At 40.8% G+C, this 14,937-nt stretch overlaps 1 protein-coding gene across 1 annotated transcript in view; it reads left to right on the top strand.

Annotated features, from left to right (window-relative positions):
- samd12 (sterile alpha motif domain containing 12) overlaps positions 1-14,524 on the top strand; it is a 181,083-nt gene extending 166,559 nt beyond the window's left edge. The window contains exon 5 of the mRNA XM_055225400.1: positions 13,200-14,524. Coding sequence (XP_055081375.1) covers positions 13,200-13,231 — 32 coding nt within the window. The 3' untranslated portion in view covers positions 13,232-14,524. The remainder of the gene's footprint in view (positions 1-13,199) is intronic.
- Positions 14,525-14,937: the final 413 nt, after the last annotated feature.

Raw genomic sequence — 14,937 nt, 5'->3', positions numbered from 1 at the left:
GGCCACAATATGAGTTATTTTTGTGGTAGAAAAAGTGAGCCACATTGTGTAAGTTGTGCTATAGGAATGTTTTAGTTTGTATTGTAATTTAAAGATGTCCTGTTGTGCTTGTGTTTGCTATGTAGTTATAATCTATGACACCTGTGGATCGTTATGTTATAATTTGTACATTTTAAATAACAATAATCATCTAAAATGACTTAATAAAAGAAACAAGTCTGCTAGCTTCCGCGTTAGAAAACTGCAGTGCCCAAGCTGCCCAAGTTTGGAGCTGACGTCACCATAAGCGTCATCACAACAAAGGGCCCTGTAGCTGTTGGCGCCCCCTATGGATAGCTGAAAATGTTGAAAATAAGTGTTTAAAGATTGTTCAAACATGCACAAATCATTCCAAATACAACTTCAAGATGGTAAATGAGAAGGAGAAACAACTATAGTATGGTTTAAAAGCTCTGAAAACCTTATGGACCTTAATTAAGTTGATAATTGATAATAAGTTGTCATTACTTGGCCTGGAATGTTGCACAATATGACATTAAACATATATATCTCCATGGAGACAAGCAGGTGACAATACCAGGCCAAGTTACAGGTCAAGAGGTAGAATGCATGTTGATATTTTGAGCAGTAAAATCACTTTAAATTTAGTAAAAGAAAGATGTTTAATGCCACACTGTGCAACACTGACAATATGTGAAATGAGAAAATACATAGAGCAACCATAGACTGTCTAAATCTGAGGTGTCAAACTCATTTTCACAGAGGGCCACATCAACAAAATGGTTGCTGTCAAAGGGCCAAATGTAACTAAGACTGTATGAATGTAACTAGATGTAACTAAATGTAATGTAAAAAATATGCAACTGCTTTTTAATCTTGTAAATGAACTGTTTCTATATTTATTACTTAAAGTTACAAATATTGCATATGGATTTGCACAGATATGAAAAAATGGCTGTGTAACTGTGTATCTCCTGATAAACTGATATTTTAAGGCAGTCATACATTTTAATTTACCTGTTCGCGGGCCACATAAAATAATGCAGCGGGCCACATTTTGCCCACGAGCCTTGAGTTTGACACATGTGGTCTATGTAAAAGGACATCGCTAACCTGCTAGACGAGGCGTTCCAAATAGAAAGTGAGCATAGGCGCGCTTCCAGCTCCATTGACTCTGGCTCCAATTTACTTTCTGTTGAAAAACTGTGGCCATTCTCTTCATAATTGCTGCTGAACACTACGGGTCACACGTCACACTCCCTTTGTTCACTTCTTTATACAGTCTGAGAGCGTCACACCTCTGTATTGTGGCGATATTATTTTTCTTGTTTTAAGAGCGATGGTAAAAAGGAAAAAAATCTTGATATTTAAATGCATCACTGCTTTTATAGACTGACTGCTGTGTATATAATTGAGCTTTATGGCAATTTGACGACTATTAGAGAATGTAATGTGTGCATCGATCAGCTGTGAAATGGAGGAGCTGCAGAGGAATTTGTGTAGGGAATATGCAACGTCTGACAGCTCGACTACCCACAGAATGACCTCCTGAAACGTATTATTACTAACCCACTGTTGTGCATAGGTCCAAATGTTCACATAGCACTAGCATAGTATATATTATAGCGTGTTTAACCCAGGCTAGGCTCTATTAAGGAGAGCAGTTTTAACTTCAGTTGGTTGTTTGTGACCTATTTTGAAGAACATGTTCCCAGACAAGCCCATCAGGGACCAAACATGCCCAGAGAAAAACATAGCAGCTACATAACAGCTATAGCCTACATATTATCACATATTAATGAGTACATTTTGTAAAACGACGATGCCTGCATAAAAAGTACTTCGCAAGTACTTTTGTCGAGTGTGCATCCTCGTCCTGTGCTGCGTTTCGTTTTTCCATCGGGGTCAGAAGACGTTCATATGTGAGTAATATCAGGGGAAATCACGTTAATAGTGTTGCTCTTGCCCCCAGTGGACAAAAATATTTTCTGTTTTGAGTGAATGTGTTTTGTCCGTTCAGAGCTTCCGTAGCAGACTTCAACAGTTTGATTATTCTTCAGTGTGTTTGAGCCTTCTGGATTGTCGTTTGACCCCGCGTAGATATCTGTCTGTGAGTGTTGTGACTCTATAATGTGTTGGCTCACTCTGTGGACTCATTTGGGACACACTTTGGATTAATTTGCGGTGTATATTTGCGCAAAAGTGAATGACGCTAGCAGTGCTCACGTGTCTATTGAGTTTTACGTTTAAGTTAGCATGATGCTAATCGGCGGTTTTGCACAAACGTTTCCGCTAGTTATTACTACTTTTGCGCTGGTGTTGTGCACATGCTGTATTTTAATAAGCTGCTGTATATTTTGTGTAGTTCTGCATGGTTTTGTTCGTAGGAATGTGTAAGCATAATTGCAATGCCCATGTGTTTTCTTGTGTGTTGCAGTTTTAAAAAATCCACTCTGCTAAATGTCTAATACTGGAGAAGTTGTTCGCTATTTGTGGAACTAGTTCATAAACACTAGTGGAGGCAGAATAAGTGTAATATTGCCTATTACCAACTGAGCTACTGTCGCTCCAGTAGCCTCATTTAACCTTATCCTTTGACTCCACTTCTCTCACAAACTATCTTCACTACATCTATAACTCCTCTGTTTGGTTTTCCTCTAGGCGTCCTGTTGCGTGACTCTAACCTCAGCATCCTTCAGCCATTTTTTCACTCTGTAACTTCTCCGACTTTGACCCCAAAACATCTCAGTCCTGTCCTTCTTTCTATAAGTTTCATGATAAAAAAAAATAGGAAAAAAGTCCTCAGGAAACTGCGACTATTTGGCATTCCTTATCATATTCACACATAGCAACAAATCAATGGATTCCAATGGTTAAAACAAATCACATAAACAGTTTCATTGATCTGACCAGTTACACACAGAATATCCCTCCTTCATGTGGTTTGATAAATCCAGCCACATTTGCAGCGAAAAGCCTTTGTGTCATAAAAGTGTGGACCAAGCCCCGATCGATAAATGAATCGATACAAACACTGTGCTGTGTAGGAGCAGAGACAGAGCAATGGCCTTCTGTTTGAACATCTGATGGAAGACTGTTGTCCACAATAAACACGTGAATTATCCCACTTGTGTATGTATATATATAATACGCTAGAACAATAAGATAGTCTTTTAAAGTCAATTCTCTTGTTATTTGTTTGTATTGTGATTTTAAAGACCTATTGTGTCTGCTCTATAGTTATAATCTATGACCCCCGTGGACCATGTTACAATTTACACATTTTAAATCTCAATATTGATCTAAAACTACTTAATAATAGAAAAAAGTCCGCTAACCACCGCATTAGAAAACTGCAGTGCCCGATGGGAGCTGCCCTCGTGTAGCTGTTGGCTCCTCCTATGGATAACTGCAGATTTTTTTTTTTTCATTTGTAGCGTAATGACTATGTGATGTTGCCAAATCCAATGTATATCGCCAATTAAGAAAATAAAAATGGAGAATGAAGTAAGTACGTCACAATGCGTGTGTGCTGGTGGCTCTGAAAACGGGTTGAGCAGCAAAATGGCATCTTCAGAATAAGCAATTAAGGATCGCTCAAACATGCACGAATTGCTCCAAAAAAGAATTCGGGTGAGTAAATGGTGAAAGGAAACGACTATAACACGGTTGTTTCGCAGAATAGGTCGCTTTAATGTCGTTCTTATTCTGTAAATCACTTTGAATTACATATAAACTTACCTACTACAACTACTACTCATGCCCTAATGTAACTCAAACCAAGTCCTGTCTCGTTGCATGTTGTGTGAACTATACCCGCTTTGCCAACTAATTTTAAGTCCTACTCGGTAACTGATCTGTGCTTATTTTGTTTAATTTTCTGTAATTTTCCTTATACGACTGTGAGTAAAGCTGTGTTGTTAAAATCAGCATTTTTTGTCTTTTTGTGCTCATGTTAAAATCAACAAATCGAGCATTGTTAGATGTTGTTTTGCTAACGAGTCAGCACAAAGCTTCATTATGAGCAGTATGTGGTTGTCATCTTGCTTGAGACTAAAATACAAGTATGCTAGCACATTAAAATGATACAGCTACTATTTATACATGCACATAACTCAACCCACGTACCATGTGAGTGTTGAGTGTCCCGTAACGTGGCGTTTGGTCTTAACATATCGCTGTCAATCAAAATTCCTCCGGGAAAGAAGGCGCCTGATTTGTCTGTTATTAATGCTCATATCTTGATTTGCTGACAAAATAGTGAAATAAAAACCCCAGGATCATGTAGAGTGGGTTAATACGAACATTTTAAGACCAAAATGATGAGTCTGACAGCAGCAGTTAAGAGAAGTGACAGTTTTTTCAATAGAAAGTGAATTAGAGCCAAAGTCGATGGAGCTGGAAGCGCGCACATGATCACTTCCTATTTGGATCGCGGCAGCTATCTTGGTGTTTTATTGCTGTTTTATTGTTTTTTGTTTTTTTCTGTTCATCGTATTATCCGTATATTTATTTTTCATTGTCTTTTTATGTGAAGTGCTCTGGAAAATTATTCTCCATTTGTTTACATTTTTTTTTAACTGCAATATTTATTTCTTTAGCTAGCAAACTCCTCCTTTGGGAAATTGAAACGGCGTGTAACTGATCAACATTTACAAGCTACGTTCTGAATAGTTTTCATCGTGCTTGTGATCTCGCGGTCTCGTTATCAAAGGATGTTTTAGCACAGATTTTGCCTGCAAGGACAAAAAAAGGGCAAAACGCACTCTCACTCTGCGCTCTAATTACTGTAATCAGCCGAACCCAAATGAAACCTCTCTGTGTGAATAGAGTGATACTGACACACAACTCGCTCCAGCGCTGCTAATGTGTCATTTATCTGGTACACGTATGTAGCTCTATGGGGGGTTCGCGGAGTCGTATCCGGTCTCCAGCTATTCTCCGCCCAATTACAACCGGCCCAAAGCACAATGCGTCCCAAACAAAACCAGAGCACATCTATAATGAATGCTGTGTTCTGTGTGGGAGAATTCACACATGGATCCTATCTCGTATGAGCACACTTCTTGGAGGCTATTGTACTTACTTCCTGGGCCGTGGTCAAAGATTAGCCGGGAGATACGGAGTCCATCATGTGACAATATGACAATAGCGTAACACATAACGCTCGCTCCTGGTTTGATAGAGAAGAAATTGATGGATGTGTAAAAAAAAAGATTCAGCTTGGACCTGTAAATGAGTTTTTTTCCTATATTGTAAATGCAGCCCTTGAACAAACACCGTATATCTGCATCTAATTATAAACCTATGCTAAATGATAAAATATGTGTTCAATGGTAGAACATAATGGAGTAAAAGTAGTAAAGTACTGTACCTATACATTTTAGGTATCTGTAGTTTACTTAAGTATGTTTTAAACTGGATACTTTTTACTTTTACTTCACTATATTTGAAAGAAGGTATCTGTACTTTCTACTCCACTACGTTTTTAACTGGACTAAAAAGTACAAGTAGTTTTTATTAATACCTGCTGAAAAGGCTGAGGGTTTATTTTGAACACATAATTTGAGCAAAAACAAATAAAAACAGCTAAAATAAATAAATAACAATTGATTCCATTGTTTCTGTTGAACAAAGGCCTCATATTACTCAAAATAGTTTTACTTTTTACTCTTTAAGTACATTTTTAAACAGGTATTAGTTGATTTTTTGTGTGTGTGATACTTTTACTACTGAGTATTTGTTTGTTTTGGTATCTGTACTTTTACTTAAGTAACAAAAATGACTTCTTCTACTTCTTCCACACTGGTTTGGCTAAAAATATATCAGCTGTGTTTCGATTATCTTTCCCATGTTCACTTTTCCATCTAAAAAACTGCTCTAAAGCCGTGTGTGTGAAATACAAAAATACATGCATGTGAATACTGGACATGGGACGATATTGAAATTTTGCATCATTTTATCATTTTTTTATCATGGCCAAAATAATTGCGATTAACGATTATATATCACGATAATTCTTAAAGTTGTTATGGATATGAATAATTATAAATTTACCAGAGAGAATATTATAGACGAGCAGGGCTGTCGACTGAAATTTGGGGGCCCGGGGGCAATAAGCCTCACATGGGCCCCCTGTAATACAAATTAATAGGAAGAGGGTCAAATTCTGGGCCCCTAAGACTCTAGGGCTCGGGACAACAGACCCCTTTGTCTCCCCCGTTGACTCCCCTGTGGTTAAGTGTTTGTTTTTTTTCTGCACATCCTGGTGATATAATGTCGATTATCTTCGTTGGCGATTATTTTGATTATGTAAAATTCCCCACGACTGATTATTGTCAATCGTTTTTATCTCGATAAACGATATTATTGTTTGACTAACTGTGCAAATAGGTTTATGAGATCTACAGGAGCGATATTTCCAGATTTAACAGCCTACGTTCTTCTTTCACAGTTTAAACGTCCGGTATCAGGTCGTGATTGGAGTGACTGGTGATAGCTGAAAAGAGGCTGTCGTCTCAAATTGGCAGCAACATCTCATTAATAAGTCCCAGGGCAGCTTTGGCTTCAGAGAGAACTTACAACCGAGTACGTGGACTGAATGAATAAGTGAGGATAAACTTGGAGCAGAGCGCTACACAGAGTTAAGTCTGGAACAGCACCACTCCACGGAGGGCATTAAAACTGTGTAACGCTCTGCTCCGAGTGGGTTAATCTGCTTAAACCATGCTCCCGTTTTTGATTTACTCATTATAAATAGAACTATTACAAGCGTCTCCGTTTCTTTCTCCATACCATAATTAGCGTGTGATTAACCTTATTAATATGCGCGTGACGTGTACACAAATGTACGTGAATTAGCACATAACTCATTATTATGCGTTTGAGGATGGTGCTCGGGTCTTTGGCTCATCCGGTAAAGCCAAAATGGAGGAGTTTTTGTTATTATGAATCATCACCTGCTGTAGAGTAAAGCGACTGGATTCTGAATGGGATAAGGACAACTGTCACTCAAAGATTTCTTGAAAATATATACAGTTCTTTCATTGAAATGTGTTATGCTCAATGAACATATTTTAAAATCATGACCGTAAAAGTGAAATTATTTGCTGTGGATCAACGTAAAATTATTATACAGTCCACACTATCTCACGTTTTCCATTTAAAGAACTGGACTAAGGGATTGTGATGTCACCCATAGCTCCAGTGAAATGACACTCATCGACACTAGCGGTTATAGAGCGAATTTGGAGCCGAGTTCGATATTTGGAATTACAACCGCGAGTATCTTAGCAACTAAAGAGTCAATCCGGGGCGAGGTTGTTAAAGGTAACGTCCCTTCCCGCAGCACCGCTGGGTTAACTGAGAGCAGGCGCTTAGCAACGCTGTCAGTCAAACCTGTTGCTAATGCTAGCGGGAGTAACCGCGGGGGAAGAAGGTGCCTCATTTGTCTGTTATTAATGTTCATATCTTGATTTATTTATCTTGACACAATAACGAAAAAGAAAATACCAAGATCATGTACAGCGGGTTAATATAAATACGTGAAGACCAAAATGACAAGTCTGACAGCAGCAGCTACGGAGTGAGGGACGATGTTTTTTCAATAGAAAGTGAATTGGAGCCAGAGTCGATAGAGCCGGAAGCGCGTCGATGCTCACTTCCTGCGTCCATGTATATATACAGTCTACAGTCAATTGTTATCGCATTATATCATTTTTATTTGGTGCCAATATTAGTAAAAAGTTTTGTATAGAAAGATGTAAAAGTAACAAAAACATAATTAAAAAGAATGTGTCGAGCTGAAGCATTTGGAGCGTCGTCGTTCACTTGGCTCGTTCTTCTCGATCAGCCGTCACTCATCCTCCGCTCAGGACACGAAACGCCTTTTTTAGACTTCACACAGTGTTTTGACATAACCTTTAGGCTCAAGTGAACAGTCAAATCCCACCTCAACTCTATTTTTAGCTCAAATATGTCAGACGTTTGATTCAAAGTCGTTCTCATCATGACTGACTGTTCCCCGCTGTCACCTGTCAGAGGCGCTGCTGAGCTAACACAGGCTGGAGCTCAGGGGTGGAAGAAGAGCTCAATGTGTTAAGTACAAGTACAGATACAAGGGCAAAATACAAGAGTCAAAGTATCACATGAAAAAGTCTACTGAAGTAAAAGTATTAAAGAACCCGTTTAAAAATGTAAAAACGTATGTATTTCACTCAGAATGAGATCTTATAAAGCTTGAAATGTACTGATTTGATACAGATTTGTGCTGAATTTTGTTCAACAGAAACAACTGAATCAATAGTTTTTTGTTTGTTTTTTTCTAGCTGTTTTTATTTGTGTATTTTGTTCGCTCAAACTACAAATGTCTTAAAAAAATAAATAAACCTCAGCATGCTCAATAGGTCTCAAACAATAATAAAAAATAAAAATAAATAAATAATAAAAATAAATATAAATGTAAATAAATGAATAAATAAAAATAAATAATAATAAAATAAAAATCCTGTTCAAAATAGAGTAGAAAGTAGACACCTGCTCTCAAATGTAGTGAAGTAAAAGTAGAAAGTATCCAGTTTAAAATGTACTTTAAGTAGAGTGCCTAAACTGTAGTAATTTCGAGCCCTACTTAAGTACAGGGTTAGGGTTAGGGCAACAACTCCACAAACTGAAGTATTCTACATATAAATCAGTTCGGGAGTCTTTATTTAACTAGAATTGTCTATGTTTTCCCATTATAATACTGTGCACAGGGCCTATTGTTACTACTGCAGGTTGGTAGTTGAATTCCTCTGTTGTGCTAAAACACTGTCCTGTCCCTGCAGCTAATAAAGTGAAAGCACAGTGTGTCTTTGAATGCAACACGGTGTAAAGTGCCCATGAAATGAAGGCTGCGGGAGTTTCCTTTTGGCTCCTGCGGGTCTGAGACGACGGCGCACGAGTCTGAGACGATGCAAACTTTAATATCCAACGAACTCGGTGTGAAAGTGCAGTGGAAGCATCAAAAGCCTCGGTCGGACGTGGGGACTGAGTTTGTTGCAGTATCAGCAAAAACAAAGCAATCCAATTGAAACCTGAATTATAGCAATAGCACAGCAAGACACGCACAAGTCCAACTCAACCATGAATCAACTTTTTTTGCTACTAAACTGACATTTTAATAGTACAACTGTTCTGTTCTTTTTATTTCCTTTCGGCATTTTACTCTACTCTCCCTCGTCATGTCTCTCTCTGTATCGCTCTTCCTCCACTCTTTCTTTGCCCTCCTCACTCTCTCCATGCAGGATATGTCCCTGTTCCTCTTTCTCATGCCTTCCTCTTTGTCTCTTTATCTCTCTCTCCTCCCTCTCTCTCTTTTCTCCCTCCATCCTTCTCTCTCTTCTCCCTCCCTCCTTCTCTCTATCTTTTCCCTCCCCCCTTCTCTCCTCCCTCCCTCTCTTTTGCTTTCTCTTTCTCTTCTCCCTCTCTCCCTCCCTCTCTCTCTGTGTTCTCCCTCCCTCTCTTTCTGATCTCCCTCCCTCTCTCATCTCTCTCTCTCTCCCCCCCCTTCATTTTTTTCTCTTCTTTTTTGTCATTTCCCTCTTTCATCCCTCCTCTGATCCCTCTCTCCTCCACCTCTCCCTCTCCGTCCCTCATCCCTCCTCCTTCCTCCACTTGCTGCCGTGGTAGCGGAGCAGGTGCTGTCTCTCCTCCTCCGCTCCCTCCCTCTGTCTCTCCTCCCCTCTTCCTCTTGTGATAACAGAACAGGTGTGTCTCTCCTCTTCCCCTCCGTCCCTCCCTCCTCCCTCTCTCCCTGCTGTGATAGTTGAGCGGGTGCCGTCTCTCCTCCCTCTCCTCCTCCCTCCTCATCCTGTCCCTGTTGTGGAAGCAGAGCGGGTGCCCTCTCTCCTCTCTCCAGCCCTCCGTCCCCTCTCCCTCTCCTCCTCCTGTCACCACTCCATGTGTCTCTAAATGTCTGTTGTCTGGCTGTGCTCGGTCGCTCTGACTCATGCCTCTTGTCTTCTCTCTGAATCTCAAACGCGTCGCTGTGGTTTTGATGGACGCTGCCTTCCCTCTCCCTGGCCACCTCCCTCCCTCCCTGATGCTCCTGGACTGTCTGCAGAGGAACACAGGATCATCAAAAGTCCAAATTGTAGTAATAATTAGCTGCAATTTCAGTTTTTTAATCCTTAAACAAAGACCTACTGTATTTTTAAGTGTATTTTTTACCACATAAGATTTGATGTTAATTCTTAGTACTTGGACTCTAAAATCTATCTATCTATCCATCCGTCCATCTGTCTATCTGTTTATCCACCCAGGGCAGGAGAGGGCGCTGTCTCCAGTGAGAGAGGGAGAACTACTTACATTTGTACATTTGTTGAAGAGTCAAGGTTGTGGATGATGAACAGTGTGGTTATAAATTAAAGTGTAAATGCAAAGTCTCCCTCTCTTTCCCTCCTCCTCTATCTCTCCTCCTCTCTCCCTCTTTGCTTCTCTCTCTATCCCTCTTCCTTTCTCTCCCCTCTTTTCTATCTCTCCTTCTCCCTCTCTCTATACTTCCCTCTCTCTCTTTCTCGCCCTCCTTCTGTCTCCACTTCTCTCTCCCTCTCTCTCTATCCATACCCCTCTCTCCATCTCTCTCTTCCTCTCTCTCCCTCTCTCCTTCTTTCTCTTCCTCTATCCGCCCATCCCTCTCTTTTCACCCTCTTTCCCTATCTCTACTTCTCTCTCTCACTCCCTCTCTCATTTTCTCTCTCTATCCTCCCCCTCTCTCTTTCTCTCTCTCCTCTCTCTTTCGCTCCATCCCTACTGCTATCCCTCCCTCTCTCTCTTTTTCTCATCCTCCTTTTCTATCTCTACTTCTCGCTCCCTCTCTCATCTTCTCTCGCTCCCTCTCTCTCTTCTTCTCTCTCTTTCGCTCCATCCCTACTGCTATCCCTCCCTCTCTCATCTTCTCTCGCTCCCTCTCTCTCTTTTTCTCTCTCTTTCGGTCCATCCCTACTGCTATCCCTCTCTCTCTTTTTCCTCATCCTCCTTGTCTATCTCTACTTCTCGCTCCCTCTCTCATTTTATCTCGCTCCCTCTCTCTCTTCTTCTCTCTCTTTCGCTCCATTCCTATCACTTTCCCTCCCCCTCTCTCTCTCTTTCTCACCCTCCTTCCCTATCTCTAGTTCTCACTCCCTCTCTCTGTCTCCCTCTCTCTCCTTCTCTCCTCTCTACCCCCGCTCTCTTCTTTCCCTCCCTCTCTCTTGTCTTCCCTCCTTCTCGTTTTCCTCCCTCAGAGTATGGGTCTCGTTATCTGAGGCCTGTTTGATCTCACTTCTTCCTAATTTCTTCTCATCTGCGTCAGTGCTCTCAGTCTCCCGCTGCCTCCCACTGTCCAAACTCTTTCATGCTCCTCTCACTCTTTCATTTTTCTCCCTCCCTCTGTCCCTCTTTCTTCATTATCTGTCCTTCTCTGTCGCTCCTTCTTTATCTCTCTATCTCTCCTCTCTTCCTCTTCTTCTCTCTTTCTCTCTCTCTGTCCTCTCTTCCTCTCTCTGTCCTCTCTCTCTTCCTCTCTCCCCCCTTTTCTCTCTCTACCTCTCCTTTTCTCTCCTCCTTTCTCTTTTTGTCTCTATTCCTCCCACATTATCTCTTTCTATCTCTCCTCTCTCTCTCCCTTCTCTATTTCTCTCTCCCTCTTTCTCTAACTTCCTCTCTTTCGCTCTCCCTCTTTGTCTCTACCCCTACCTCTATCTCTCCCTCTCCTTCTCTCTATCTTTTTCTCTCTGTCCCTGCCTCTCTCCCCCTCTCTCCGTTTCTCACTCTCTCTATCCATGCTCCCTCTCTCTCTCTCCTTCTCTCCCTCCTCTCTCTATCCCTACCCCTCTACCCCCTCGCTCTCCTTCTCTCTCTACCCCCTGTCTCTCCTTCTCTCTATACCCCTCTACCTCAACTCTCTCTCTACCTCTCTACCCCCTTTTTCTCCCTCCCATTCTCTCTCTATCCCTACCTCTCTCTTTCCGTCTCCATCTCTCTCTCTCTCCCCCTCTCCCTCCCCCTCTCCCTCCCTCTCTCTCAGTCCTTTAAACACTCCTCTTCACACTCCACAGTTCATGTTTTGATGTACATATAAGTCTCAGTGATGAGTTTGTTGTTATTTCTTTCATCATTACATAAGTGTGTGATCCACTGTATTTGGATGTGAATTTGATTCTGACAAACAGCTGACTTAATGTGTGTGTGCGTGTGTGTGTGTGTGTGTGTGTGTGTGTGCGTGCGTGTGTGTGTGGGGGGGGTGTGTGTGCGTGCGTGTGTGTGTGTGGGGGGGGTGTGTGTGGGTGTGTGTGTGCGTGTGCAGTATGTCTGAACTCACTCCACAATCCAGTGTCCTTCTATCTTCCTCTTTTCCTCTATCTCTCTCTTACCCTCTCTCTATCTCTCTCTTCCTCTCTCTCCCTCCTTGTCCATCTCTTTCTACCTCCCCTCTCTTCCTCCCTCCTCTATCCCTTTTTACTTCTCCTCTCTCTCCCTACTCTCTCTCTCTATCCCTCTTCCTCTCTCTTCCTCCTTCTCCATCTCTCCTTCTTTCTTCCTCTTTCTCTCTTTTCCTCTCTCTCTCTCCCTCCTCTCTCACTTCCTGTCTCTCTCTCCTTGTCTCTCTTTCCATCTTTTCTCTCCTCTACCTCTCCTTCTCTCTCCCTCTTTCTCTCTTTTCCTCTATCTCTCACGCTCTCTCTCTCCTCTCCCTCTCTTCCCCTTCCTCTTTCTCCATCCTTCTCTCTCTTTCCCTTTCTCTCTCTCTCTCGCTCTCTCTTCCTCTCTCTCCCTCTCCTCTCTTCCTCTTCTTCTTTCTCTATCCTTCTCTCTCTCTCCTCTCTTCCTCTTCCTCTTTCTCCCTCCTTCTCTATCTCTGTCTTAAACCAGATTAAAGTCACATTTTGATCTTTGGAGATGTAGACAGAATAATCAAGTGTTACTCAAACTTTTGTGAATGAAACAAAACACAACTCCAGGTGTGTTTTGGATTATTTTGTGTAATATAGGACCTTTTTCCACGTAATTCCTTCAAAATGATTCATGACAGTGGTAAAATAAAAATAAAACTTATCAACACACACTCCGCTCATGTGTTTACAGTAGCGCTTTAACGTTAGCATCATTAGCATCATTAGCACGCAGCTCTTTGTCTTCATTTCCTGCCTCTAACTCCTCCTCTTCCTGTGTGTCCGCAGCCTCTCTGGAGTGCACCCCGTCGTCTCCGTGAAAAAAGGAAAAAAAAAACCTAACCAGACGGACCGAGCCTCTCTACAGGACGCTCCAATCGGACTACCACATTCCCACACTCCCTCCGCTCTCCTCCACAAATCCACGCGTCCTGGATTTCCGGCATGTCCACTGACTCATCTGGGAAAAACCTCTTTTAAAACCCTCCCTATATTTTGTACTTGTCATCTCGGCCTCATCTCCTTCTGGACCGACAGTTTCCATTACGTTTGACCCGAGATCGCGAGGGATTGCTCAACTTTGAGGGAAAAAGTACCACTGTTAGGCTCCTATGTTCTTTCCGTCTTGATTTAATAGCCCCTAAACTCGATCTTTTGCGCACGGCTCTTCACGCTCTCACTCCCGGTTCGTACAAAGCCCTTGGCCCGTTTTTCCTCAGATCATTAACATACTAAGAAAGCCACAGTTTTGCCTTGAGTTTTGATATAGTGATCTGCGACGAAGAGTGAGTCCAGAACAACTCCCTTTGACCCACTTTTACACAATACGTTCCTCAGTTTTCCGGCTAACGATGCATCACACCTAAGTATTGGGAACATATGGGGATTTTCAAAGCGAAATCTCTGCCCTCTGCTCCTTTTTTTTTTTCTTTTTTTGTTACATGACTCAAACAAGTGTGTAAGTAATAGCAGTGCAGATGGGAATACTGTCTAGATTTTCGTGAAGAATCGGGAATTGTTCAAAGATTAAACGCATCATATGGTGGTGATTTGGCGAGACAGACAGGCCATATTGTGTTAGACAGTTTCCCATTGTTCCTTGTTCCACAGTTACTCCTTTGCTGATATCGTTTGGCAACAACGCATTTGTCGCAAGTTAATTAAAATGTTGTGTTTTTTTCGTTAAAACTTAAAAATAGTGCTTAGATCACACCGCGTAAGGGTTTGCCAACAACATAAAAGGGTGATTCATATCATTCTAAGACAAATGTGTTGTATTTGCTGTATAAAATATCGTCAGTTTAAAGGTTCACTATGTAACTTTTCATGTGGAGAGTGCCAGTGGTGGAATCGAACAAAGTAAAAGTAGTAAAGTGCTGTACTTTACAAATTTTAGGTGTCTACTTTACATTTGAGCGCCGATATGTGTACTTTTTACTCTACTACATTTTTTAACTGAACTGAAGAGTAAAAGTATTTTTAATATTAAGGCTTCAGGGTGTATTTTTAACATGTTCATAATTTGAGCAAACAAAGATATAAAAAATTTAAAACGGATACAAAAAATGATTGATTAAATTGTTTCTGTTGAACAAAATAAAGTGCAGATCTGTATCAAGATTACTACATTTGAAGCCTATAAGACCTCAAAATATGTGTAAAATACTTTTACTTTTTACTAAACAAGTACTTGAATACTTATACTTGATTTTATTTTTTCTTGAGGTTTTTTTTATCTGTACTTTTACTTAAGTTACAACATGTTTTGGACTATAAGTCACTCTGGAGTATAAGTCGCACCAGCCAAAAAGTGCATAATAATGAAGAAAAATACATATATAAGTCGCACTGGACTATAAGTCGCAGTTTTTGAGGAAATTTATTTTACAAAATTTGAGACCAAGAACAGACATTTTATCTTTAAAGGTAAATTATAATAATAACAATAAAATGTCGAACAACAGGCTGAATATCAGTACAGCACGCTAACATAACACATTTATATTTATTCAGCTACATGAAGCAC

Source organism: Periophthalmus magnuspinnatus, chromosome 11 (genome assembly GCF_009829125.3).
Source record: "Periophthalmus magnuspinnatus isolate fPerMag1 chromosome 11, fPerMag1.2.pri, whole genome shotgun sequence".
Taxonomy (NCBI): domain Eukaryota; kingdom Metazoa; phylum Chordata; class Actinopteri; order Gobiiformes; family Gobiidae; genus Periophthalmus; species Periophthalmus magnuspinnatus.
This window is presented reverse-complemented; position numbering and strand designations above follow the sequence as displayed.